Source organism: Agrilus planipennis, unplaced genomic scaffold (genome assembly GCF_000699045.2).
Source record: "Agrilus planipennis isolate EAB-ADULT unplaced genomic scaffold, Apla_2.0 scaffold80, whole genome shotgun sequence".
In the NCBI taxonomy this organism is placed as follows: domain Eukaryota; kingdom Metazoa; phylum Arthropoda; class Insecta; order Coleoptera; family Buprestidae; genus Agrilus; species Agrilus planipennis.
Window position 1 is genome coordinate 1012432 of NW_020438873.1, and position 26774 is coordinate 1039205.

At 32.4% G+C, this 26774-nt stretch overlaps 2 protein-coding genes across 2 annotated transcripts; both read right to left on the reverse strand.

The window, feature by feature from the left end:
- Nucleotides 1–11: 11 nt before the first annotated feature.
- LOC108734791 lies at nucleotides 12–5145 on the reverse strand. The gene is made up of 8 exons (XM_018466467.2): nucleotides 4992–5145; nucleotides 4833–4931; nucleotides 4595–4774; nucleotides 1035–4472; nucleotides 900–975; nucleotides 646–798; nucleotides 429–578; nucleotides 12–329 (listed from the first exon to the last, which is right to left on the reverse strand). The coding sequence occupies exons 1-8, from the start codon at nucleotides 5010–5012 to the stop codon at nucleotides 121–123; spliced, it is 4326 nt and encodes a 1441-aa protein (XP_018321969.1). The 5' UTR covers nucleotides 5013–5145; the 3' UTR covers nucleotides 12–120.
- Nucleotides 5146–5436: 291 nt separating this feature from the next.
- Nucleotides 5437–7482, reverse strand: LOC108734792 (putative tRNA (cytidine(32)/guanosine(34)-2'-O)-methyltransferase). Its single transcript, XM_018466468.2, has 5 exons — nucleotides 7223–7482; nucleotides 6794–7159; nucleotides 6526–6735; nucleotides 6288–6472; nucleotides 5437–6209 (listed from the first exon to the last, which is right to left on the reverse strand). Exons 1-5 carry the CDS (start codon nucleotides 7341–7343, stop codon nucleotides 5523–5525), a joined length of 1569 nt encoding a protein of 522 aa, XP_018321970.1. The 5' UTR covers nucleotides 7344–7482; the 3' UTR covers nucleotides 5437–5522.
- Nucleotides 7483–26774: the final 19292 nt, after the last annotated feature.

The window sequence follows — 26774 nt, forward strand, 5'->3', positions numbered from 1 at the left end:
CATATATATATATATAATACATACACAGCTAGATCTGCTCCAAAAATTTATGTAAATAAAAATTTCATATTTATAACCATCACACTAATTAAATGCATGCGAGTAGTGGTAAGCGATTAATTAAGATAGTAAAAAGGGAGCCACCTCAAACTTTTGTACTAAAACGCCGTGGAAAATTGCCTCTGGAGTAACAACCGGCACTGGAGGTACTTTTTGAAGGAATTTCTTATATTTATTTCTGTTATCTGGACTTGAAACCACGATAAATTTCTTATCAGTTTTAGCTGGAGCTCTACTAATACATTTACCTCCGCAAGCCTCAATGGCAGCTAAAAAGAATTAAAATTAAAAACTGAATTCCTTGTACAAAATTAATTTTGACCAAATTTGAATAGAAATTTTTTGTTTAGTTTCTTTGTAACACCTACATTTTAAAACATCCGTAGCTGTAGTTACACAAAGCTGAAAAACGTATTCTTCCAATAATTTTTTCTTATTACTTCTATTAAGTGATTCCATTAATGAGAAATTCCATTTTTGTTGTGCTTCATCATCAGTTAATATATAATCCCATGGATCTGAAACCAAGATAATACAATAATTGTCAATTCAATACGTTATGTGTAAATTTTTCTTTAATATTACCTAAAAAATTCCTTGCGACTTTAGAATCTTCCAGCCATTTTACTGAACAAACTGGTTTACCCAAACCAACAGCGGTTAATAACTTTTGGGTTCTTTTGATACTTGTCGTGACCAAAACGGTTGCAGCCTCAACGGTGTCTACCACAATTCCCCCTTTAAATTTATTTACAATTATCCAAAATTGAATTCCGATTACGTACAATTTATTTATTATATACAAATGAATTTTTCTAAATCAGAATTAAGACGCTTACCGCACTGTCTTACAATTAAAGATAGTTGAGGACTATCCAACATTGTAAAGACCACTTTTGTTCTTTGATTTCTCCTCTAAAAAAAAAAAGAAATCGGTTTGAAAAACATTTAGTAACTGGTTTCAGTAAAATTACCTCCGGTGTTATATCCATTAATCGCGACTCGACGTTCGATTTCTCAAATTTAGATTGATTAGATGTTGAAAATAACATGGAATCATTAGCAGGGCTAACTTTAACAGTCTTTTTACGCTTTTGAGGAGTTACTGGTGGCGATAATGTTTCAGGAGCTCTTTTTGAAGTACTTGCTTCCGACTTTTCAGTTCTCCTTGAACTACTACTTTTTGGCATATTTAAAAAATCTTCATCAGCGATTTCTGAAACGGGAATCGAAGTATTGGGTTTAAAACTGTCTAAGTGCATCGACTTTTTCTTCCTTGCAATCGTATACTCGGAAGTCGTCCTTCTAGTCACTCTTTTCTCAATAAGTTCATCTTTAATATCTGCTTGATTATCACTATCGTCATCCTTTACAAGTGCAGTTTTTCTCGTTCTTTTACCCGATGTAAGAGCATCACATACTGTCAAAGAATGAGGCTTTAGTATTGTTCTTTTATTTTCTAGCGATACTTCGACACAACTGGGACCTTTAGTTTTAGAAGATAATTTTGCCACCGGTACTGACACACTACGATTTGAACTTGCTCGTCTCCTTAATCGTTGGGAAGGAGAAATGCTGGCCACAGTTGCAGAATAAACGTTTAATTCCGGCTGTCTGGTTTGTAAGTTCCCCACGCCCCTATCCACGAAATTTCTGATTTCGGAGGCAGTTGCGGCATCAGTTCTATCGTCTATTGTTTGAAGTGATGCCGTTTTCCTATCGATAACTGATTTCTGTCTTAATTTTTCTACACTTGACAAATTTTCTTTTTCGTCAGTGTTCACGTCAGATCTTTTCGAATAACTACTAGTTTGTTTTATTTCCTCAGAGTTTTGCTCTTCATTGGTCTGACTTTGTTCTTCATCTAAGACATTTGCAAGAGGATTAGACGGTCTATCATTGTCCGCTGATATGTTCTGTGAAGAAAACATTACTTCTAACTGACTTTCTACAGACGGAAGACTTGCTTTAGAATTCTCAGCACATCTTTTAGGTATATCTGAAGACACATCATTTTCAGATTTCGAGGGAACAGAAAGCTTTTGAGATGACTGCAGACATACATCATTACCATAATTATCATTTTCTGAACATTCTAAATAACCTAATTTGCTTTTTCTAGGAGCTAAAAATTTTTGAGTTGGCTGTAAGTCATTTTCATTTTGTGAAAATTCATTGGCATCACTACTTTCAATTATAGCAGGTAATGGTAGTGAAAACTTCTGTGTTGGTTGCAGATAAATATCATCGTCTTCTTCATCCTGTGATGATTCTTTATTTTGTAATTTCTGAGTTGGTTGCAAGAATATAGCATCGTCTTCATTTTGCGATTCTTTTCTATTAAAAAGCTTATCATTCATAGGAATGCAAGAAGTAGCAAATTTTTGAGTGGGTTGCAAATAAACGTCATCGTCTTCATTTTGTGTTAATTCATTCTTGTACGGTTGATTCTTATATGGAATTTTGAATTTTTGAGTTGGTTCTAAATAAATGTCGTCTTCATCATCTTGCGAAGGTATCTTACTTCCAAAGGTATTGATTGTTACAGATGTAGACGCGGCGAATTTCTGAGTTGGTTGCAGAAAAATATCGTCCTCGTTGTCGCATAAATCTATCACTTTAGCTTGTGTCTTCGCATCCTTGACGCTCTGTGACTGCTTCTGAGACTGAAACTTGTGCTCATCATTCAATGCAGCTTCGGCGTTTTTAAGATCCCTTATGGATGCCAAAAATATATTGTCCATGTTTTTTAACTTTTGTATTTCTTTAGCAATATTGAAGTTCTGAAGAGAAGAAACGCTGCTTTCTTCATTTTCATGTATTTTAGATTTCTCATTCAAACAGTTTGTCCTCACTTTAACATTTTCCGTCTCACACGGTTCATTAGTAGTTTGGTTTTGTGAATTGCTTTTCTTAGTTGTTTTGCTGTTATTTATTTCTTGACTTTTCTGTGCTAGAAGATCGTCGTCCGTTTCACTACCAGAATCATCGTTTCTATTCATTTTCTTGCTTCTTTTGTTACTATCCTCAACTGTTGCGTTTTTAGTGCTCTTTGGCAAAACAGACCTTTGAGTAGGTTGCATAAAAATATCTATATCTTCTTCTAGCATTTCGGTATCAGAAGGATTTTCTACATTTGTCTTCATTTGTTTTGAACTATCAGTCTGGGAGCCACTTACATTTTGAGTGGGATTTCCAAATACATAATCTGATTCACTGTCAGTGTTAAGTGCATCCATTGTATTACTCAGAGCTAGTTTGAAACTATTTTCCATGCATTGTGAATTAATCGTATTCTGTGATTGATTCATAGTTGTTTTAATATTTGAATTTTCTTTATTATGAGCTACTTTATGTCTATTTCCAGGTTCTTTTTCAATATCGGTGTCTGAATTTGATTCTAACTTTCTGGAAACCGCTCTGCTTTTAATTTTTTTTGAAAGAATTTTATTTGGAGATAGACGTTCGATATCTGTATCTGAGCTTGAATTTTCCGATGATATTCTTCTTTTGACGAGTTTTTTTCTAGGACCTACTTTATTTGGCAAAACAACTCCAGTGCCAGAATCACCACCACTTTCGTCAGAACTGAGAGGGTTTCTCTTTTTTGTTTTCAATTGTGGAACAGGTGATGCAGGATTTGAGAGGATATCTAAGCTGCTTGGTGTGTCGGAGTCAGATGAAATACGCTTACGTACCTTTCTTTTTATTTGGCTTACATGAATCTGAGACTGTGAAGAGTTACCCTGGGAAACATTTGGGGTTTGACTACCCTTCTCTAAGTGTTCAGTTTTTGATTCAACTTTATGTTGTAAATTATTTGCATCAGTAGGAATATTCCTATTTGATTCAATTTCATCTATGGTTGTTGAATTAGATTTATTAAGCTTCTTTTTATAGTCAGAATCGTAAGAAGCTGTTTGGCTACTTGTATTTTTAATTTTGGAAGGAACATGGTCATTAACTTGTTTATTCTGTGTGTAATTATTGCTTTTATTTAAATCTGATGTATTATGAAAAGAGATGGTGGGCAAAACACTATCATCAATACATTCATCAGAAATTACATTCACCATGTCTTCCTCCAAGTTTGTTTGATTTGTAAGTGTAGTATTTACTTGTATTTGAACATCTTGAACTGAAACTTCCATTGCAACATCAGGACACAGTATCTGCGTTGGTAATTCATGTATCTCATTTGAAAGTTGAGTCTTTGTAATGTTTGTCTTTTCTGTTGTATTCATTGTACGTATAATTAAATCATCAATTGGCTGAGTAGCAAGATCATGAATAGATACTTCTTCAATTACATCTAATTTCTGAGTAGCTGTCATGAATAAATTTTCTGTATTTTGAGTAGCTTGTGAAAACTGTTCTCTTCGAAATGTAGATGAACCAATCCTTCCAGGACACTAATAGATACAGTAATTATATAGTAGGATAACAAATTTAAAAGTTGTCATTGATTAAAACTTTCAAAATAATATAATACTGTATATGTGTGGTTCATAACTGTAATTTGAATGAAACTTACTTCTATAAAAATTGCTGAAATTCTGGCAAATTTCATTTTGCACATGTTTGGTATCTCATATAACAACAAAGGTGTCAATTTTTCTTCATTTAAGAAGGTACCATTTGCAGAATTCAAATCACTAAGAAAGTATTTACCTTTTTCTACAACTATTATCATAGAATGCTGATGACTGATAGTCTAAAAATATTTTTTTATTAATGAAGAGTTTCAAAAAGAAAATGTGTAATCTTCTCACAGGACTCTTCATGATAACTGTGGCTAATTTATTTCTTCCAATTATATTTAATCCTTTAAAAACCGGATAATTGTGTCCACTTACTCTCAGGTAACCAACCTAAAACATAACCAATTTTATTAAACTTTTATGTAATTATAACTTATAAAAACCACATACCCTTTCACGTCCTTCGGTCATTTTTAATGAATTTTTTAACAATTCACTAACGTTAAAATTTTGAGTCACAGTTTTCAAATTTTAAATTATTCAAGTTTTTGTCAAAATATTTTCATTTTATGACATAATTGGATATAACTATAGTATCCATATAACATCAATACGTGACGTCAGTTGTGGCGCGAAAACGAGCGCAATATTTAAATCTGGCTACTCTTAAGATAGAAAATGCATGATTCTGAATTTTGAATTGTATTTTTATACAATACTCCATATACACCATTACAATTGTTTTGGAATGTTTGGCTTATTCAGGTTTAATTGCAATTTTAAATAAACCTTATTACTTAAATATCAAAAGGTCAACTTTTTTATTCAAATGCAACCCTTGATTAAAAATTGTTATTAATGAGATGATTAGAAATCATGTACAGTAGACACTTGATTGTGTGGAAACATAAATTTATTAAATGAGAAACCATTACATATTGTTTAGTTGAACTATTTTTAAAAGACAGTTGACTTTAAATATTAAAAATTAATATTACTTGTACATTCTAAACACGTGGATTTCTGTATATTTTGAGACTGAGCCCTAAGTTCCTTAAGTTTCCTGTCTATTTCTTCCATATTAGCTGGGTCATCAGCATCATCTTGAATTGCCTGCAAAAATAATTCCAACCACTGTCTCTTTTGATTTGTTTCTGGATCATTTTCTTCTTCTGATATTCCTGTATTGCTCGTTCTTGATTGATATTGGGATAAAATGTTTTCTTTCTTAGGTAGTTCAAGATCCTCGTTGTTTTCTTTTTCACTACTAATTCTTAAAGCCATAATTTCCTGTTCTGCATCCTTAAAAGGCAAGTCTAAAGATTCAAATAGAGGAAAATTTTCGCTCTGTTCAATTTTTTCTTTAACTGTATCAGGTGAAAAAACTGATGCTGAGGAATTGTCTTCTAGCAATTCTTCATTATTTAAAATCGAATTTGACAATGGAGAGTTATCAGATTCCACAATATTTTGAATCATTGGAGTCATGTAACTCATTTTATTTTTGTCCCTCTTGTAATCTGCCACATGATACAGATCATTTTCAAGACTTTTATCATCTTGACTAATTTTTCCAGTGGTAAGCTTCTTATGCATAAATAAGGAATACGGGGGTGCAATAGGGGGTTGAACAGGTTCTCTGTATTGATATTTTTCTTCCCCTTCAAGCTAAAAGTACATTACAAAAATAACCAAATATTTTCAGAAAAAATAAAGAGATTAATACAAACTTATTATCTCACCAACCTGTAATGGATATGTTGTGTCTGAATCAAAAGCACTGACATCACCACAGACAACAAAAGGAATGATAATGCGGTTGACACCACTTAGTTTAGAGAAATTCTTATTGGAAACATCAAGAAAGGGTGTGATGCATGTGGGATCAAACCCTTCAGGTGGGTTGTAGTTTTGACACACAACAAATGCCTCTAAAAGAATACAATTTAATTTTAAAGTATCATTTAAATATTATTGATGGCACCTATGCTTGAATTCCTAGAACTTGTGGGCTTAGCTACATGAACACTTTCAAAAAGCATTAACAACTGATTTGTAAGAATATCATTATCTTTTGCTCTAAAAATTTTAGCCACAAAGTTTCCCCTCTTTTGTAAAACATTACAAGCTATATGTAAGGCCCCCAGTAACAGTTGAGACTGAATGTAAACATCCATACAATGCAGTCCAGTAACTACAACCATTAATAGGTATATGAAATTAATTTGGCATAACATACTTTAAGAAATTACCATCTGGTGCTCCATCGCATACAACTAACTCTGCTTTCAATCCTTCAAAGTGTTTGATAATTTCTTGAGCAGTGGAGTACTTAGTTATATCTCCCTGTATTTGAATTACACCTGGTAAAGGAGCCATTGGTTGTAAATCAACTGCTACTATTTTAACTTCTTCGTTAAACTTTTTTTCATTACTATTACCAGCAACAGGTATTGCTGCTTCCGGGTTACTACTTGCTAAGTCGTCTTTGTTACATGAGCTACTCAAAGGATTGTGTAGTCTCAATGTTTCAATTCTTTCACCAAGGTATAATTTACGAGACAATACCTGACTCCAACTGCCTGGAGCAGCACATAAATCCACTACTCGCTTAACTCCTAATAAAAAAAAGTACCGTTTTATATTTACATATTGACTATTAAATTACTATTATTTAATACCATCTAAAATGTGGAATTTTTCATCTATCTGTAGCAGCTTGAACGCACTTCGAGCCCTCCATCCTTCTTCTTTAGCTTTGCGATAAAAAATGTCCCTTTTATCTTTAGAAACTTTACCCATGATTAATTAATTAACCTTCAGCGTATTATTCGAATAACTTTACTGTTTTATTATGTATATTTTACATTTTTCGAGAACTTATTGACGTTTTAGGTTAAAATATTTCTAGGTTATGTAAAGAAGGTTATTCTTGTTCTACTATTTTGTACCAAAGATACATGCAAGAGAATGATTCAGTCTATGGCATACGATATCGATAAATATCGTTTCTTTTAAATTTCCTAAAACAATAAATTGAAGTATCACCGTGTTATAGGGTTTATATTGCACAATCAATTAGAAGTATATCATACGTGTTGCTTTCATTACAAGTTCATCATCATCATCATCAACTTTATGATGATGATGACCTTATCAAAGTACCTAAAACAGAGTAAATACTGATCCTTTATATTACATCATGTGATACAAATGATAATCGTGTTAGTATATTTGAAATTTAACATCATACTTTTCATATTACTTACTCACTTGAAGTTTCTAATTACAAGAAAATAAGTTTCTGCTTAATTTCATGATGTGTGAACAAGAAGAATCAATTTAAATAGAAATACAGAATTGAAGTCTTCATTAGTAATATTAACATTAGACATTAACAATGAGTGCTTTTCTAATATATTTTCAAATTAATAATTCAACAACATTGCAGTTATTTAATTTTTTATGACTATTATATATATGTAACTAATCGATGTAATTTAAAATTTCATTTACATTAAAACAAACTTCATAATAGGGAGAGACACGAGCATAGCAAACTTTACTTTTCGACGCTCAGAGATAGATTAAATTTGCGTCTCTATTTCATTAATTAAGATTAAGCCATAAAAAAGGATAGTTGAAGTTCTGAATAATAGTGATTAAACAATTAATGTATAAATATAATAATAAAAATACTGCAAAATTATAGTTTCACAATTGATTTTCTATTATCTGGTATTAATTAATTCTGCTTTGTAATGTTTTCGGTAAGTTTGTCTTTCAATATGAAAACAATTTTAACATACAAAGAACCCTTTCGTATGTTGAAAGTTGAATCAGCATTAAAATGTTTCCAGAGTTTCTGAAATAAAAAAAAATTAGAGTTTACTACATTTATTAATTTCAGCGAAACTAACATAATTCTGTGAAAACAATACAAAAGCATTAAAATAAATAAAAATTCGTTTTTCACGATCGCGATTACGAAGGGATCGGTTATGAATAAGTTTTTTACATAGGTATGGAATAGTTAAAAGAAAAACGATTTCATAGAATTCAAATAGAGAATAAAAAACTTTTCCAAACAAATTCTACACTGTAGGTATCATGTCGATAAATCGTAACAGTGTCCAACACAATTTGCACTTGTTCAAACAGCGTTCGTCGTCGCATTTGAGTAATTTACATATGGCATAAATCTTCAGCCGGCAACAATAAAACGCAACCGGGACATCACTTTTACTTCTCTAAAAATTCGGATAAAAAAGTGGGAAATGTCGATATGCATCCGACTCTCGCAAAAACGCGAATTTCATAGGACTGTCGTTCGTTTCAAACGTAACAGTTCATCCCCTTTAATAGCGAGTGGAAACGCGATGGGAAATGCTGGAAAAGCGGATGCAAGAGAAGGACCTAAGCGAACCAGATAGGAATTGAAATTTCCCGAGGAGACAAGGACAAACCCGATAGGAGAGTAAAGGATGGAAATGGGAGTGGGAAAAGTGTTCCCTTACATAGTTGATATAAGTTAAAAGAAAGCAGACTTATACGACACTATATGAGAGGGGGAGAGAAATGTTGAGAAAGACGCACGGAAAAACCGTGCGATAGTAACTCCCTTGGGAATGAGATAGGGACAGAAAATGGGCATTACGCCATGGCGTGTATGAGACAGATAGATAAGTAGGTATGTACATAAAAAAGATAAAAATGTATTTTATGGACGAAACGAGGTCTGAAATTTAGAGAGATAGGATTTGCAGTTTAGAATTTGTGCAAAGTAGATAATATATGTACTTATGTACAAACGTAGGTAACGGACTCACCTACTTACCTATCTGTGGTTATTTGCTTTTTAATTTTGTTTTTCTCGACGACCTTTTGCAAGTTTAGTCCATCACGTAATTGAATACGAAGTACGCGGAATTTAGAAAAACAAAAGTACATTCTAGCCACGAGAACCTAAATTTGAAAATATTAGTAAGCGACTTTTACCCAAAAAATTAATCAGTAAATGTGTTTTAATATGATCGAATATACTGAGCCCGAACCAAAAAGTTTTTCATTTGGGTACTTACATGATTTATGTCAAACTGTTATATTTAAGATGCAAATACAAAATGCAAGGTGCCTATTTTTAATTATTTTCGGTTAGTTTTTAAGTCTATTTTTTGTTACTAGCAGGCCACAGCTGAGTTATCTCAAAATATTAAATAAATGCAAAACTTCTTAGATAATGCAGTTTGACTCCACACCGGTGGAAACAACAGCACCATCAAATGAGATTTTTTTGTGTTACAACGAATCAACTTTTTTATATAATTTTTGTCACTACATACAAATTCACAATAAAAAATAATATCCAAAATATCAGTACCTTGTTGTCGTACTACAAAATAAATTCATTAGCGAAAACACATGAACAGAAACCAAATTATACTGTAGCCCCTGGATGAACATTGCAGTAAATAATATTAATAAGTAATAACAAAAATCAGGCTTTTTACTGGAAATACTATTTACAAAATACCTATTTAATATTTTATATTTAAAATGGTCTTTATAGAATATTTTTTACAATAACAATGTGTATTCGTGGTATATATTTAGTATGTTGCATTTTTTAATCTAATTATGTACCCTCAAAAATGTTTTAATATGTGTTAAAGTTGAAAAATAGTTTTCAATTTTAGGGATGATTATTGGAATAACTAAGTGCTCTCCTCTAGAAAATAAGGAGCGGCTCCGTGACATTTGACCTTCTGCATCAGTTACTACTAAATTTTATTTTCATGAAATACTTACACAGTTAGGGTTAAAGGAGATTTTAGACTAATGCGATAAGAAGGGGGGGAGAGATGTACCCACACGAAAAATTCTGGGTATTTTACCCACCCGGAATTTTACCTCATTTTATAATTACGTACATGAGAGATGAGTATTACTGAATTTATATTTTTGAATTTACTACGAGAAACTCGAATGCTTCGTGGATGCATGTTTCTCCAAATTTACATACCTACCCTGGAAATAACCATTTTAAAGATAATTTTAATATACGACCTATTGAAAAAGGCATCGCATTGATGTTTTACGGTTGTATTCAAACGGCAATTTAGGTAGGTACGGCGAAATGTGTCTACAGTTGGGTACCATCTTAAACATTAAATGTGGTATAGTGCGAAAGTCAAGCCCTAAGAAAGGTCATTCGATCTAATTACCCTGATCTCTATGTGATTGAATCATATAAAAAGGATGAAGCGCTTGCTGACGTTTTAAATGCTTTTCGTAAGGATATGGACAAAAGCATTTAAATTGTTGCTAATCTTCAACTAAACAAAGCCCCAAATTCCGCGTCATTGAAAAGTGCAAAAGCATGGGGTGCGAGGAGCAGCTGATACATACGAATTCACAACCCCTAAAGATTTTTTTAGAAAATCGTTCTTTTTTAACAACTTATTTCGTCTCAAAAAAGTAGATTCAAAAATGATTCATCACGTTTTTTTAAATCAACGATTTCATACTTCTTTTCTCCACTCCTCCAGTTTGCGTAAAGTTACCCACTAGTGATGTTCTAGTCAGCCGAACTCATAGTCGGCACATCTCTATTAACAACCCATCCGGCCCGAATATGATCTGCCGGGGCCTGACCTTTACCCCTCGTAACTCTTGCTTTTGCTTTTAATATGTATCTTGAACTAGCCCTTCATGTATCGTACCAACCTATCTCGCCTATTTCTTATTGACTTCCATAGGGCCCTTTGTTCTACTCCATCTAATACCTCCTCATTTCTAATCGTTTTCATATACGCGGTATTTTTAACGTTCCTCTGAAACACGACATAACATAACGGAAGTTTCAAAAAAACTGTTTCTACTTTTTCACTGCAATTAACATTCAATTTGTTTATAAGTCTAAACGTTTAGCTTTAATTTTTTGGAAACACCTAGGTGATATTGGATGTGATTTGTTTGAGTTGGCTGCGACATAGACACTCCATATTTTGAACTCATACAAACAGCATTTCACTTTTATCATGTTTTTAAGTGAGACTTTTTTTGAGGTAAATATTGTAAATGTGATATTTACCTCGTCATGAAAATCGCCATTTATATATGCGTATATACATGTTTATTTTTATACCCCTTTATCATTATGTAAACTATTTGCGTCCACGAGCTAGCACTCTTACTACATCCCTTATTATAATCAACACCTGTGCAAAGGTAGATACTGAACTAGTTCGAGTTTGCTTTAAAACGTCACACCTGCTTCCTGTTACACAGGCTGTTTTTTTTTTTCAGAATTATATTAACGTGCTACAAAAGAGTAATTCATACAAAAGTAAATTGATTAATTTTATCGTTGTGTAGTTTTAGTGAGATCGATGCCTCATAATCTAATTTGCTTTATTCCAAGAGTTCAGTATACTTATAAAATTTTCAAAAATTGATTAATATATCAGAATTTGAAATGTACATTAAGTAAAATGCTTCCTACATACAGGGTCCAAAAAGAACCCCAACGGTGTCGGTTGCTTTTTTCTTTTTGTTTCTAACGAAGTAAGATAAAAACTTGAAATTTACACATATTGTTCCTTAATTCCATGAACAAAGCTCCTATTTAGCTTTCTGACTCGCCAACTTTATTTTATTACGACCTTTTAAATTGCCGATTAACTAATTCTTGAAAAGTATCTTACACAACCCCTAGGTACACAATAAAATCGTAGTTTCGACTTATATAAAATTTGGTGAATTCTTAGCGAATTAACAGAGAACCAGTTAGAAGAATAAATACTAGATATTGATGCTGATTTGGTTAGCCAAACTCTTTAGGAAAATGTTAATTGTAATAGAAACTCTCGTCAAAACTACTGGCGAGTGCTTGCCCGATTCCAACTGAGAATTGAGTAAATTTCATCTCGTGTACCGCACATTTGAGAACATAAACGAGAACTCGTTTAGCACATCGTCATGATAATTCATATTTATTAGGCTTCTTTTATACAACTATTTAATACGGAAATAACACAGTAACTAAATAAGAGTCGTTGGCGAAACGGGAAAGGAGAGGAAACGGGACTTGGCTAATAGGAACTAAAAATTATAAATTTGTGAGAATTCGTAAAAAAAGGATATGTTAATGAGTTCACTTCTTACAATTACTTATTCGTTAAAAAATAATCATTTACTCTTTTATTATTGGAATTCTAGAAACTGTCTTTTTGACAGTTATCGCTGAACTTTAGGTAATAATAAATATTACAAACTATGTTATCGTATACTACAGCGGTCGGGGAACCGGGGTAATTTACCCCAAAACTAGTTTTTTCGTCTAATAATACAAGAAAAATATCTTACGAATTACAAAATAACAAGAAATTATCATTTACTTATATTTTCTGTGGGGGCGAATTTTTTTTTCCTCAACTGTATATTACATATATTACTATTATTACCGTTATGTATTACTAGGTATTACATTGATAAATTGAATAAATGATGTCTAAATTAAATTTTTAGTTATTGTTTTCTATTCAAAATTATCATGAGGGCTATAATATGAAAGATGCTAAAAAGAGGCGATTTCGTTTTTTTTTGCTCTTCGCCATGGGGTAATATCAACTTACACAAAAATATTTTGGGGTAATAATTAAAAAAGTTCCCCGACCACTGGTATACTATGAAACCTTATTCTGTTGCACTTGGCCGGTATTACTGCATCTTCACAATCATTTTCTGCTCTTCTGGTTCTGTAAAAACACTGAATGAACTTTTTAAACAACTCAATAAAGGGGGAACTCACTGATGAAGTTCTTCAGACAAAACAAACGCTGTGTTACATAACGTTTGTCATCGGTAAATTAGTAAGTCTCGGATAATAATAGTTCTGAATTCGCGGTCGACTTTGGTTTTGCGAGCAGGCAATTACAATCGGTGAGTGCCTGCTTTAAAAGTATACGGACCGTTTTCGCATGTCAATCACACTGCGTTCCGGAGATGTATAATTCTTGTCTAGGAATTACGAAATAACGGGTTACACGATTTAAGTAAGTGGCAGAGACAAAGAGCTCGCCTCTCCGTAATTACGCATAATTTTGGGTTTTCGACTTTTACATGTTTCAGGATTTTCTAAACCTGCTTATTACTGACGTCTAGATCGTTACGTGGTCCTTACTCTTTTTTTTTTTCTTTTTGACTTTGATTCATGCAATACCATTTAACTCGAATTTGTTTAGTAGTGGTCCATAACAAAGGTTATACATCGTTGAAAATTGAAAAGGGCTTATTCTAAGTGGTCTGTCATTCTGGCACAACCACTTCACAAAATCACAAAACGGTTTATATGAGAATTTAGTCCTTATTTAGTTTCAATTTAGTGCCGTAATTAAAATTTTATTTCTCGATTCCTTATATGAAAATTAGGGGTGGTTATTAGTGACGGCGAAAGCAGCAAATCTGCGGTTTAATTTCTTAGAAAACGAATTTGTTTCCAAAAGTTTGTACGCTATGATTTAGTGCTTCTTATGTTCTTTCGGAAGAACTATTCCCAACATGGTAATTACATCCGATATACTGTAAAATTATGATTTCTTCCTTTGAGCATCCAGCTGTCACGCCTACACCGGAAAATGCTTAAAATAAATCAACAAGTTTGAAAAGTACTGCTTCTATAGTTAGATTTCTTGCCATTGCAAACAAAATTATTATCACTATAAACGGAACGTGGTAGTAGCCATACCTAAAAAGAGAGGCTAGGAAAGGTGCGAGATATTTAGAACAATTACCTTAACTTCCCATGCGTCAAAAATCTAGAATTGTACAGAGGAGAATAGAAAAAAAGGCGGAAGAACTATTAGGTGAAGATGAATTTAGGTTTAGAAGAAATAAAGGAACCCGGGAGGTCATTCTAGCTTTACGGGTAACAATAGAAAAACAATAGAGAAAACGATCCACCGATGGCAATGATGACGTCCACCGATGGACGGTGGTGGGCGCTGCGGAAAAGAAAAGGTTAGAAGCGTTTGAAATGTGGTGTTATCGGCGAATGATGAGGATACCGTGGATAAAGAAGGTTAGAAATGAAATGGTATTAGAAGGAATAGGAGAACAGGAAGTCAATAAAAAATAGGGATAGGTTGGTAGGACACCTTCTCAGGCATGAAGGTCTAGTCAGAGACACGTTAGAGGCAGAAAGAGGAGTAGAGGTAGACCTAGATTAGATTACTGTTCGCAAACAGTTAAGGATGTGGGATGTTCTAGTTTTAGTCTTAGGACTAACGACCTTATGATGATGATGGTAATACAACATGAAGATCGTCCCTGGATTTGCTTTAGTACTTTTTGGCACAGGAAATAAGACGAAGATTACAATGACTATAATGATATAATTGTTTGTAATGGAAAGAAATCTTACTGTCTGATGTAATTACGCATGCTTCCAGAAGCATTTAAAAAGCACTAAATGATAGTGTGCTTACTTTTTGAAAACAAAATTCGTTTAGTAAGAAATTTTGATGTGGTTGTACTACCTTAACCTGCATTCAGAACCACTCTACTAATTTTCACACAAGAAATGGAACACTTAAATTTTAATTAGAACACCAAATTAGTACTAAAAGATTATTAAATTCTTATATGAATCGCTTTTCGATTTTGTAGTAAAAAAAATCGTGCAAAGAAACGAGCATGAAAGAACATTTTAAGTGTGTAGTAACTTATCTTTATACAATTTTTCGACATGATTTATCCATACCTACCGAAATTAGGGAAATAAAGAATTATTCTATCCTTTTCTTACAAAGTATTCTCTGTAATTGAAATTCAGTAAACGAAAATGTACAAAAGTTTTAAACGAATTTATTTACAAATGGAAATTTTTGAAAAAATTGGCTTTGTGTGCCAATATTTTTATTGATGACAAAATTTACGAACCAACACTTTAAAGCACAACAGAGCGCAACCTTTTTTCTTGTTTGTTTTCTGAAATAGCGAAACTAAGTTACTGGACATAAACTAAAAATTTTTTAAATAAGTATTATTAGTTTATGTACATATATTTAAAAAAAACATGTAATGAAAGCTCAATATTTTACTTCTTATATGAAGCGATTAAATTTTTGTCATCATCCTTGGAATCTTGGATCTATGATTGTAGATGCCCTATGCCGATTATATTTGGTTGATGCATAACTACCTATAATACATATATGTATATCTCTTCAGGCCCTATTTAGTGTGGTCCATATTACCTAAATTGAAAAGAGAATATAATTTTACAATTTTTTTTTAATCGTTAATAGTTTACGTTAAAACGAAGACCACTTTTCTCAATTCTTAATTAAGGGTTATTTGTGTTTGTGTTGCCATTTTTTTAAAATTTGACAAAAGATTTAACAGACAATTACTGGTTACTTTCATTACCTAGACACCTTCAAATTTATTTTAATTTTCCTTTTGTCCTCCCGACACTTGCTTTATACTTTTGAACCTTTTGGTGAGTTTCTCAAAATAATTGATGAAAACAGTTGGATTATAAAAACGTTCCCTGTAAACTTTTCTTCGTTGGGTGTATAGTCAGGCTTACTATTGAATAAGGGTAGAACTGGGTAATATTAGAGACAAGTAGAGAGCCTGAAAATCTCGTGCCTCGCTGGAAGCAAAAGGAGGGTGATTTCCCAAGCCGGCTCGTTTTCGAGAAACAAGGAACAACAACCCCCACCCTTTCCTTTTGTGTCTGGGGAAGTTCTGCTTTATGTTGGCTACGAATTTTAAAGTCGCCACATAGCTCAACAAACAGTTTGTTTCAAAAGGGTGCCTTTTGATCCAAGTTTCTTAGCAGCTACCGCTGAAATTTTCATTACAATCAATGTTCTCATTAATAATCCAATACATACATACACACCAAAAAAAAACACTATACAGTAGGTTTAAGGACAGTATAAGTTCTTGGTGTGTGATCAAAGTGGATCACGATTTCTATCTTGCATGTGAGATCTCATCGGCACGCCTTTACATGGCGATATACTGCTGTAATATTGTATTAAAAATAATTTATAGTAATTATTGAAGCGGTCGATCAAAATTGGTTAAGGTTCTAACCAGAGCAGCTTACACTCAGAGAAAACTTTAGAACAAACTTTTACAATTGTAGAACTTTTCATTACAAATAGTAGCGAATATAGGGACAGAAACAAGTTGTAGTGAAAATTAATATAATATTGTAATTACTCTGTTGTCTACAAACTGTTTGCCTCACTACCACAACGTTAAAGAATATGTGCTACAAGTTTCTCTTAAAAATTACTTTTCATTGTAGGATATTTCAATACAATAATTAGAAAGAAATTATACAAAATTGTAGAATATTTCTCTACAACAATTAAGAATGAATTATACAATACAGTGTTACGCATCTTTNATATGCCTTCGTGTTGTGTTTGTGTGTATATCTACGGGGGTAATTTCTACCCCGTGTAAATAAAAGGGAGGGTTAGAAGTATGTGGAATTTTAAGGACTAGTCATTTTTCTTCTATTGAATAGATAATCAGATCGAATAAGTAGATAGATATCTTTGTAGTATGATAGAACTTTAAAGATTTAAACAAAATCTTTGAGAAAATATGTTAAAGGTAGATAAATAATAGCATTTGTTTACTTACTATTAGTTCTTTGCTCACGGTCTCAGTTTTATCTAACGGGAACAGTTCTATCTAGCGGTCTTGATAGATTAGCCTATCAATATTCTTAGCTTTTTCAACAAATTAGTTGTGTGAACGTAATTATAGACGTATTATAATTGTGTGTAATGTTCCTGCGCAGCCATATAAAAAATGTACAAGCGATTGTTATTTTATTTCCATCATTTTCAAGTAATTTTCTTATTTTTTATGATCAGTTAAAAAAATTAACATGCACTAAAACAGGCTGTTGTTATGGTTGGCAATTAATTTCACGATTTTGTTAAGCACTATAATTTTACTAGGACTGGCGTACATATCTAATTTGCCATCTTCAATAACATAAAATTTAAATTCAATTAAGATAAAATATGGAAATATTACAATTTACTTGATGGAAGGCAGAGAAAATAATAGGTATGAATACATTTGTCGATAACTAGTGAGTCAGTTTCGATTATTCTTTCACCTCTAAGTATTTCATACTTTAAAATAATACTAGCATATTACGATAATTCTTTTATTTATTTATTGAATAAATATGGCTCCCAGCGCCTCCACCATATTTTTCCAACGTACTAGTGTTAAATAAAAAATAAAATATAATTTTTTTGTAACTGCGACAGATGAATATGAAACTCATAACACAATGGAAATTAATACTACATGTCGGTTCGATAATCATTTCTATGTGTTCTTATTAATTTAAACGTAGATTCACTGTTACTCTTTTGAGATTTATAAATATGAATAACACTGGAATATGAGGTTTTGCAAATAGTCGTACAAAAACGACTGATCTTGAGATTTTGAAAGTGAGGTGCAATAGTTTTTCTTCGTTTGATATACATATGTAAAGATGAACTGGTCTTTTACCATGTGAATATGACAAAAACAGAAATGGCTAAGTTTAATTATTCACTGCTTTAGGTGTGGTTTATAGAAATTAATTTAAAAGACAAATGGTGATTAAATATAATATAGTTATTAAAGTTTCAGGTATATAAAAGATAAACTCTTGCAAATTAGACCAGCCAGAAATAAACAGGCGTACTTAATTCAATTAATTAATTAATTAAAAGCACCCCTAACAAAATGTTAGTATGATTATCTAAGAGTGGAAAAAATAATGGTAGCAATTAGGATAATTGTCTATAATCCTTGATTCGATTCAATCATCAACCTTTTAGCAAATGTCATCAATGCTTAAAAAGAAAAGCAAAACGATTCAAAGGCCAGGATGATTGTTTAAGTATTATTTAAATTGGTATCGGCAATTTTCTCAAATGAAGTGATGTTTAAATTACAAACCAGTATACAAAATCATAATAATTCTGTTTATATTTATCTGAAGAGGACTTTTAAGCTTGTTTCCTATTTTGAAAATAATTGCGACTAGATTGGTATTGTAGTCGAGTTATCCCGTTACAGTCTTCTTATACATTTAAATGAATACCATAGTCTTGATACCTATGTACATATAACTTGATTTAATCATTGGCAAGCAAGACTTCTTTTATCAACCGCACGCTGTAATCATTAAAAGTCAAGTGAATGTAAAAAAATGTTTTATTACTAGAAGTTATGTACACTGTTGGTTACTTTTCGACATAATCACATGACTACAAGTTTTCCGATGCCTTCTTCAGATGCAGTTCGTCTTAAAATTTTGCTGTCAATGAATTGTCTTGTCTTGACGTTGTCTTGAAGCTCCTCCTTAGTTTGAAATCAGGAAGATCATGAAAAAGATGAAAGTTTATTACAGATAAGTTGGAGAGCTTTTTAAAACAGGAAAGAGACATGCTGTCTTCTCGAATCATTCTGATACATGGCAACACCCGTCCCACAGTGCTGATGTAACTCCAAAGGCTTTCTGACCAATTTCAGCGGGTCCTGGATCACGACAATAAAAGAAGTCTACATGCCTCTTTTCTCATTTTGAATGACTCTTCGACCTTGCGCCTTCTTTTCGCTGCTTTTCTAGCCTGAAAACTAAGTAGGAGCATCAAGACAATGTCAATACTAATTTTAATTCATTGACGACACTATTTTATGAAAAACTAAAGGAAACATTAGAAACCTCGTCCATACGTGATTATGTCGAAATGTTTACTATTACCCGATTTTTCCCTATACATATACATATACTTAACAGAAATAATAGAACAATTTTATTAATAAACAATAATAATTAGTAGTTAAAATAGGGAATTGTTTCAAACTGTACATCTTCTATTTTAAATGAGTACCTCGCTCACAACCACTTTTCATATCTCTGGTCTCTTTATTCCAAAACCACCTGTATACACATATCATCCATGCTCGTTTGTCATTATAACAGTAATAAATAGTATCGTATTGAAAGCTCATAGTACCCCGACTATTATATGAAACCGAAACCTGTAAAAGCACCTATAATTACAACAATAAGTCGCCAACGAAGCTTAAAATATAACTCAGTGGGTGTGTTCGCCATCGCTGCCCTTCTGTGTGCTGGCCTTCATTATCTCGTATATGCCTTCGTGTTGTGTTTGTGTGTATATCTACGGGGGTAATTTCTACCCCGTGTAAATAAAAGGGAGGGTTAGAAGTATGTGGAATTTTAAGGACTAGTCATTTTTCTTCTATTGAATAGATAATCAGATCGAATAAGTAGATAGATATCTTTGTAGTATGATAGAACTTTAAAGATTTAAACAAAATCTTTGAGAAAATATGTTAAAGGTAGATAAATAATAGCATTTGTTTACTTACTATTAGTTCTTTGCTCACGGTCTCAGTTTTATCTAACGGGAACAGTTCTATCTAGCGGTCTTGATAGATTAGCCTATCAATATTCTTAGCTTTTTACCTACAACTTCGCAGAGAAAATGAAAAACGAAAATTTACCTAAAAATTAAAGCGATATTTACAATTTATCTCAGTAGACCTATGCTTTGTAAGCAAAAATAATAAAATTTACAATTTGGACCCGAATTTGTAAAAAAGCAGAAATAAATTTTCTAGTTATTTTAGTTGATATTACAAATTTAATTGTAATAATTAAGAAACTTGAAATAATAATTTTCAAAGAAATAACATGTCAAAATTGATATTATTACAAGTTACCTAATGAATTCTACTACGTCTACAGCAAATTCAGTCATTTACAATCTAAATTTGTAATTTTTGCGTTGTCATAAAAATTTAGTTTTCTCCGTGATCTCTCGAAAGAATGGTTTCATAGTTTGACATTAAAATCAGTTTTGACGCTAATCCTCAGCTTTGATATCAGTTCCTCAACCCTTCTCAAAACAATAAAAACCAATTAAATTTTGACGGAAGTTGTAATACATATTTTTACTTTTTTATCTGCCTTTTGACCACCATGAAAACATGAACGTTCACGTTTTAATGTAATTAATGATTTAGAGACCCTTTTTTACGAAAATTTTAAACGTTTTCGATTTGGCGTACTAGTAGAAATTTAAAATTCAATTAAATTCCGTTCTAGATATGACGCTTAAAAATATTTCAATTAGGTGAAAAAGTGTTCCATTGATATAATTCTTAGATTTTCATGCTTATGATCGTACGAGAGGGTTGTTTCAATTCCGTATCGTAGCGGAGCAGCAGAAAGGGTAGGTAGTAGCACTGTGTGCCAGAAAACGGGCGGCAGGCAGCACCGTCGTTATTTATGAGTCTAGGGGCGCAGATCCCTAAGCGAACACCATCAATCATTGTGGAACTGCAGCGAAGCCGTGGGGCCGCCGGCAAGCGCGCTGCCCGCGGAGACAGCGTCAGCTACGTAGGTGGGAAGGTCTGAAATATGCCCCCTAGCATGCATGCATGCAAGTGCATATTTCATACGTATTGGGCTTTAATTATGGCCTTCATACGTACGAGTAGGTGAGTGAAAGTTGGGTACGTAAACCAATCTGCGCTCTTATTTTGTTAGGAAAGGTTTACACGTTTCCGTAAAAATTGTTCGGCTTGCTGTATTTGTTTGACCCCTTCGGCGTATAGTGCATTTCCTTTAACGAGCCCTTTTGTTACTTTGTGTAGTTATTTGGATCGCTTCAGAGTTACGATAAATGAAATAGATTCTGTAATGTTATAGTTGGGACGTTCAAAATTGGCATAGTTCGCAATAAAACTGTCGCATTTACTTTCTTCTTTCAACTTACTAACTAGACTAGAGCGGTTGGTGTTAGAACGTCTACTTTTACTCACGTCAGACGTCGTAGGGAATATCGTAAACATAGAACAGAGATGGCAGATAGGAATTGCAGCGGACAATAATAAAGGAATAGCATTACACGAATTAATGTGTAACAGAAAGAGATGCAGACAAGCAGAATTTGAGCATGTCGCCGGCATCTCGGAGTTTCAAGAAAGTTCAACATTCCCAGGAATTTAGGAAATTAACGGAATAATCCGAACCCGGCACTTATAGAGCATATTTAAACAATCTGTAACCGCTGCACCACTTACAATCACTATTATTCGGTTATCTCTTTTCATTTTGTGTGTACTACTAACTACTACTGTGGTATGGGCGTGTTCAAAACTCAGCAAATGAAGGCAGTCCCAAAACGAAACAAGAAAGAAGTCGAATCTCATAGATTTTTTTGCGGACTTTGCCAATGTTAGTCGTCCTAACTATAATAAGTTGTAAAATGTTTGCTACGCACTAATATTTAGTTGAAGATAACGTTTTGTGAATTAAGAGGGAAATTTACCATTGTTAATTTAAATTAAAATTTGAGGGTCGGTATTGATAAAATAATGTTATTATTTTAAATAATGTTATTATTTTATCGACGTTTTAAGCGTTCAAAATTACCCATGCTTAAGTATAATGTTTGCATATACAGTTTTGTAAGTGTTCGGAGAACCTAACTGCGTTTTGATTTTGCAACATCATAAATTATCAATCAGTCTCAGTTACACTACAGGTACCTACGAAATGTATAAAATATCTTTTATGAATGTTATTTAAGGATGATGATGTAGAAATAAAAGGGAAAATGCATAATTGTTAATTACACTCTCAGATACCTGGTGATCGTAAGACAAACAAATAAAATGTTACTTTTTTCTATTAAGTAGATCTTGGAAAATCTTTGAACTGAAATATCAGTATTTTCATTTCATAACATTTCATAGATTTTTAAAGTAACAGAAAATAGTAAAAAAGTATATAATAATCAATCAAAACAGTGAAGGTGGGGTTGAATCGAATAATCAAATAATATGGATTTTATTGTCTTTTTGCTTACTCTGTCGTATTTATTTAGTAATAACAATGATATCAAAAACATTAAAAACTCTTATATTAAAAACCACTCTTCTCGATAATTATTCTTTTATGAAACTTTTAAAATCTTTTTAATTGAAACAGATCTTGTTTAAACACTAAAGCATGAAGGAAACACCTTATTTTATTTTGTTTAATGTATCCCTTTTATAAACAATCGTAATTCGTATCTACTAATTTTCTTGGCGTACTAGGTACGTACAATCGGAACAAACTTAATGTATCCCTATGATGTTTCAGATAGATTTATTTTATAATATTAAACATTTGAAAATTAAAACTAGTTCCTAAAGAAAATATTTTTTCGCCGAACTAATGGTGTTTTAGCTACATAGTTATTTCTCAAGTCTGTTGGAACATCTTTCTTCTCCTAGAATAAATTACAAAATCGTTTGCATTTTAAGTAAAATGGGAAAGAAAACATAAGCCGTTTGTAGAATTAAATGTCGACGGGCAGTTTCTGGTTTTTACCGAGAACCCCAGCTGCGTATCTCTCGCAGAGCATCCTAGTGGGCCAAACGAAGCACTCCTTTTTGTTCGTTGTCGATCGCACGATGTTGTTTCAATGGTCCGCTGAAGGTTTCGTAATAATCAAACGCCCATGTACAGAAGCATCATCAAAAAATGCTTGAGATTTTATCTCATGTTTTGAAACGCGATCACTTTGCCAAGTTAATTGCAACATGTGCTGCATACGGAAGTTAATAAACTGCTCCGCTAATGTAAACATAAAGTTAGCATAGTTGCCATAAATGTGTGTATACGCTAGTACGTGTATGCAAACAATTAAGATGTTATTTTGCTATTACTAATTGATGCAATGTTATTATAGTCGCATTTCGTTTTATCAAACCAATTTATTCTTTAAAGATTATGGATTTTGTAAAAACAAATGTTCATATTTGGGCATTTAGAAGTTGTGGAATTCATATCAAAACTCGAAAATTTGGAGAATACTTCGAAATTCTACCAAAAGCAATTTTTGATAGAATAGCGCCAAGCCTCTAAATATTATATATAAAAAAAATTATGACTGATAACAGCNTTTCGAGCTCACAGTGACTGACAGGGGGGAAGAACTTAAAGAATAATTAAAGAATTTTGAGAGATAACACAAGGAGGTGTTCAACCAAGTCTGATATACAGTAGCGGCGAATGCGAATACGACATGACATAGGGAAATTCGTACAAATATTGTCTTCCATCTTTTCAGATAAACAATAAAGTATGTAATATAAGTCCTGTAAATGCAATTTAAAGCTTTTAAGGAGTGTTAAGTTTTTCTCAAAAGGTTTTTCAGAATTTGGTTAGTTCAGAACAGTTTTCAGAGACTAGAGGGCTCTACTATGCGAAACCCTCCTATCTAAGTTGAAAGCTTCCAGATAGCGATTTATTTAATAAACCCCGAACTACCCATTTAATAAGAAAATTTCCTTTGGTGACTTAAATACTCAGCTTAGATCTTTTTTTTTGTATGTTTATTGTTGTAGATAACATATTTCATTAAAGTTTTGCTATTTTCAAGTCATTTGAAATGGAGAATGATTTGGATATTTATTTTCCTATTTTGTTTCGATGCCATTTTTAAGATCTATGAATGTAAATATTTAAGGAACCAGACAGTTATCGGTTAGCAAATCCCAAAATACCGTTGTTTTAACACTAATAATTTTCATACAATCAATAATAAAAGTATTTGCTGTAAACATTCTTTATAACCAAAGCTTCAGACTTCCGGAGAAAAATAGTAACAAATGCCTATGCTTAGTTACCGATTTCATGGAAATAAGGTAACAGGTGTCGGTAGATCCCAAGTTGTAGATAATTATTTTTAATTCTTATTTTGTTTCAATTCTGAATTAACAATAGGTAATTATTCCAGTGAAATACTGTTTCTTTTATACTTCAATAAATTTCACTATGTCACTGTTTAAATTCTTATAAATCATTCATAAATAAGTGTAAAGGAATAAAATAAAAATATAATACACGAAATTTGTTTTTTCCCAATTCGCAAGAATGTAATCGTTATTTGTTAATGTAGTTCCTATAAGAACGTCATAAACATTTTGGCAAGCCAGGTGGTCGCGATCATCACTGAAGAAAAAATCAATAAAATTCGCATACTAGAAACTAATAACGAACTTAAATATTACCTAAAAACGAAATATGAAACGTTAAAAAGTATAAGCTTTTACGTTTATAGATCAATATTAGTATCTCAAGGGAACAATCTCGTCTATAAAATTTACAATTGTTGAAGACTTTCTCTTTTCGAAGTAAATGAACCAGAATTTTTTTTATTTAAGAACGGTTTTGGCGGTACATTTTATTAGAGTCACAGAAAATAGAAATGTCGTAAAACGAATTGCTATATTGGCCCGGCTGCGAATACATCAATAGTGTCATAAATGTTACAACATTGAGTTAGTCCCTGCAGCAAGGCGTTGCAACCTGTTAACTGTTAGGTTCGATGAACTCACCTTCAATAAATATTTTTTGACAAAAGAATACCGTCATAAAGTGTTTGAACGAAGGCACTGAGTATGTCTATAGAAGCGCAACTCATTATTTGAGTTGCATTTGTTTATTACCGTATTTGTTACCTATAAGGTACCAAACACTACAGTACCGTACCGTCTGCGACTGCCGATCATAAATACAATTTTTGTATTGTCCATCGCTTGAGGATGCATAAGAATTAGGGCAAGAACCATTACCTGCCTACATCGACTCACGAATGGTTTTACAAAATAGCAATCAATACCGTCGGTTGTTGCTTCAAAAGAAAAACTAACTTACATTGTAACCTTAGGATTACTGTCTTCTCTTCTCTATTTAGTAATATATTACCTAATTGCACCATGCATGATATAATTTTAATGTTTTTAAAGCCATCAATTTATTTTGTAATATAAGCTAGGTTATCCCATAATGAGACACGAGTTCACTGTAGAATTAAAAAAAACTTAAAAATTAAAGGAACGCGGGAGGCCATTCTAGTTATACGGGTAACAATAGAAAAAACGATAAAAAAAGGAAAGAGTGCGTACATAAGATTTGTAGATCTAGAAAAAGTTATTGACAATGTTATAGAGATAGAAGAGTGATACTTAGTTTGTATAAAGAACAGGCAGTTATAGAGGCGGGAGTTGTAAGAAAAGATGTAAACTGGAAGAGAATCAGACAGGGATGTACACTGTCACCGCTACTTTTTAATTTATATATCGGAGACGCGATCGACATCATTAAAGACAATACAACTGTAGGGATAGATATAGAGGGTCAAAAGATTAGTATACTTAGATTTGCAGATAAGTCAACAAGAAATAGGCGAGATAGGTGGTGGGCCCCGTCCTGACTAGTTATTAAAAGCGCAAGTATTCAGCTTCACCATAACCTTCGTGGATTTGCTTGATGCAAAATTATGCGGCATTTTTATTTAATGTTGCAAGAGTATTCCTTCTCTCATGAACATGATTGCTAAGTTACTTATCCAATGCCTTTTCCGCGGTGAATAGTAGCACCAGGGGAAAAAATAAAGTGATGTAAGAAATCTAAGACATTCTTTACTTCTCCTGCTTAGGCGTAATATACTATTATTATTACGAAACAAAAAAAATCAAAATACTTAGTTATAGGTAGTTGTTTTTTGTTTTTTTCCTTGAATCTAAATAAGTGTTTCTTTTTGGTTTTTTGTGGCAAATGCAAAAATCAGAGCAACGCGTTAAGTTATTTATATTCATTAGCATTGATTTTTATTGTTTGTATAAATGGGTTTTGATTAAAAATTATTTAATGATAAAGAGCACACACATCACAATCAAAGGACAATAATGACAAAATTTTATAAGATCTATTTAGCTATTGGACAGTGAACATATCAAAAATAAAAAGTACTATCGACACAGGTGACTAAACAAGCACTTGTTGTTCTACTTTCCGACTAACATAATAACAATAATACGACCAACGATTTTTTTTCGATAATATAGTAAAGATATCTACTACGAAGTGACTGTGTCTTCTATAAAAAAAATATTAACGTACATGGGAGACATCTGGTAGATGTTTTAGTCTTGTGAACCACATGAGGAACCCCTTTTGTTGCTTATTTCTTGGAAAATTCAATTGGGATGCGTCAAACAGGCATACACCACCTGGTGACAGAACGTGTAACTTGAATAAGGAACATGCTGTTAGTGCGCGTGGTAAAACTCTTTATTAAAATTAAATAAGTGAAAAGT

What these genes read in the sequence shown, in the direction of transcription:
- LOC108734791 (XM_018466467.2), bottom strand. Translation starts at nt 5,012, where the DNA reads ATGACCGAAGGACGTGAAAGG. An exon ending in CAGTTATCATGAAGAGTCCT is followed by an intron (nt 4,775 to 4,832) that starts GTGAGAAGATTA and finishes AAATATTTTTAG; the next exon opens with ACTATCAGTCATCAGCATTC. An exon ending in AGTCGCAAGGAATTTTTTAG is followed by an intron (nt 579 to 645) that starts GTAATATTAAAG and finishes TCTTGGTTTCAG; the next exon opens with ATCCATGGGATTATATATTA.
- LOC108734792 (XM_018466468.2), bottom strand. Translation starts at nt 7,343, where the DNA reads ATGGGTAAAGTTTCTAAAGATAAAAGGGACATTTTTTATCGCAAAGCT. An exon ending in TTCTAGGAATTCAAGCATAG is followed by an intron (nt 6,473 to 6,525) that starts GTGCCATCAATA and finishes GTATTCTTTTAG; the next exon opens with AGGCATTTGTTGTGTGTCAA. An exon ending in ACACAACATATCCATTACAG is followed by an intron (nt 6,210 to 6,287) that starts GTTGGTGAGATA and finishes ATGTACTTTTAG; the next exon opens with CTTGAAGGGGAAGAAAAATA.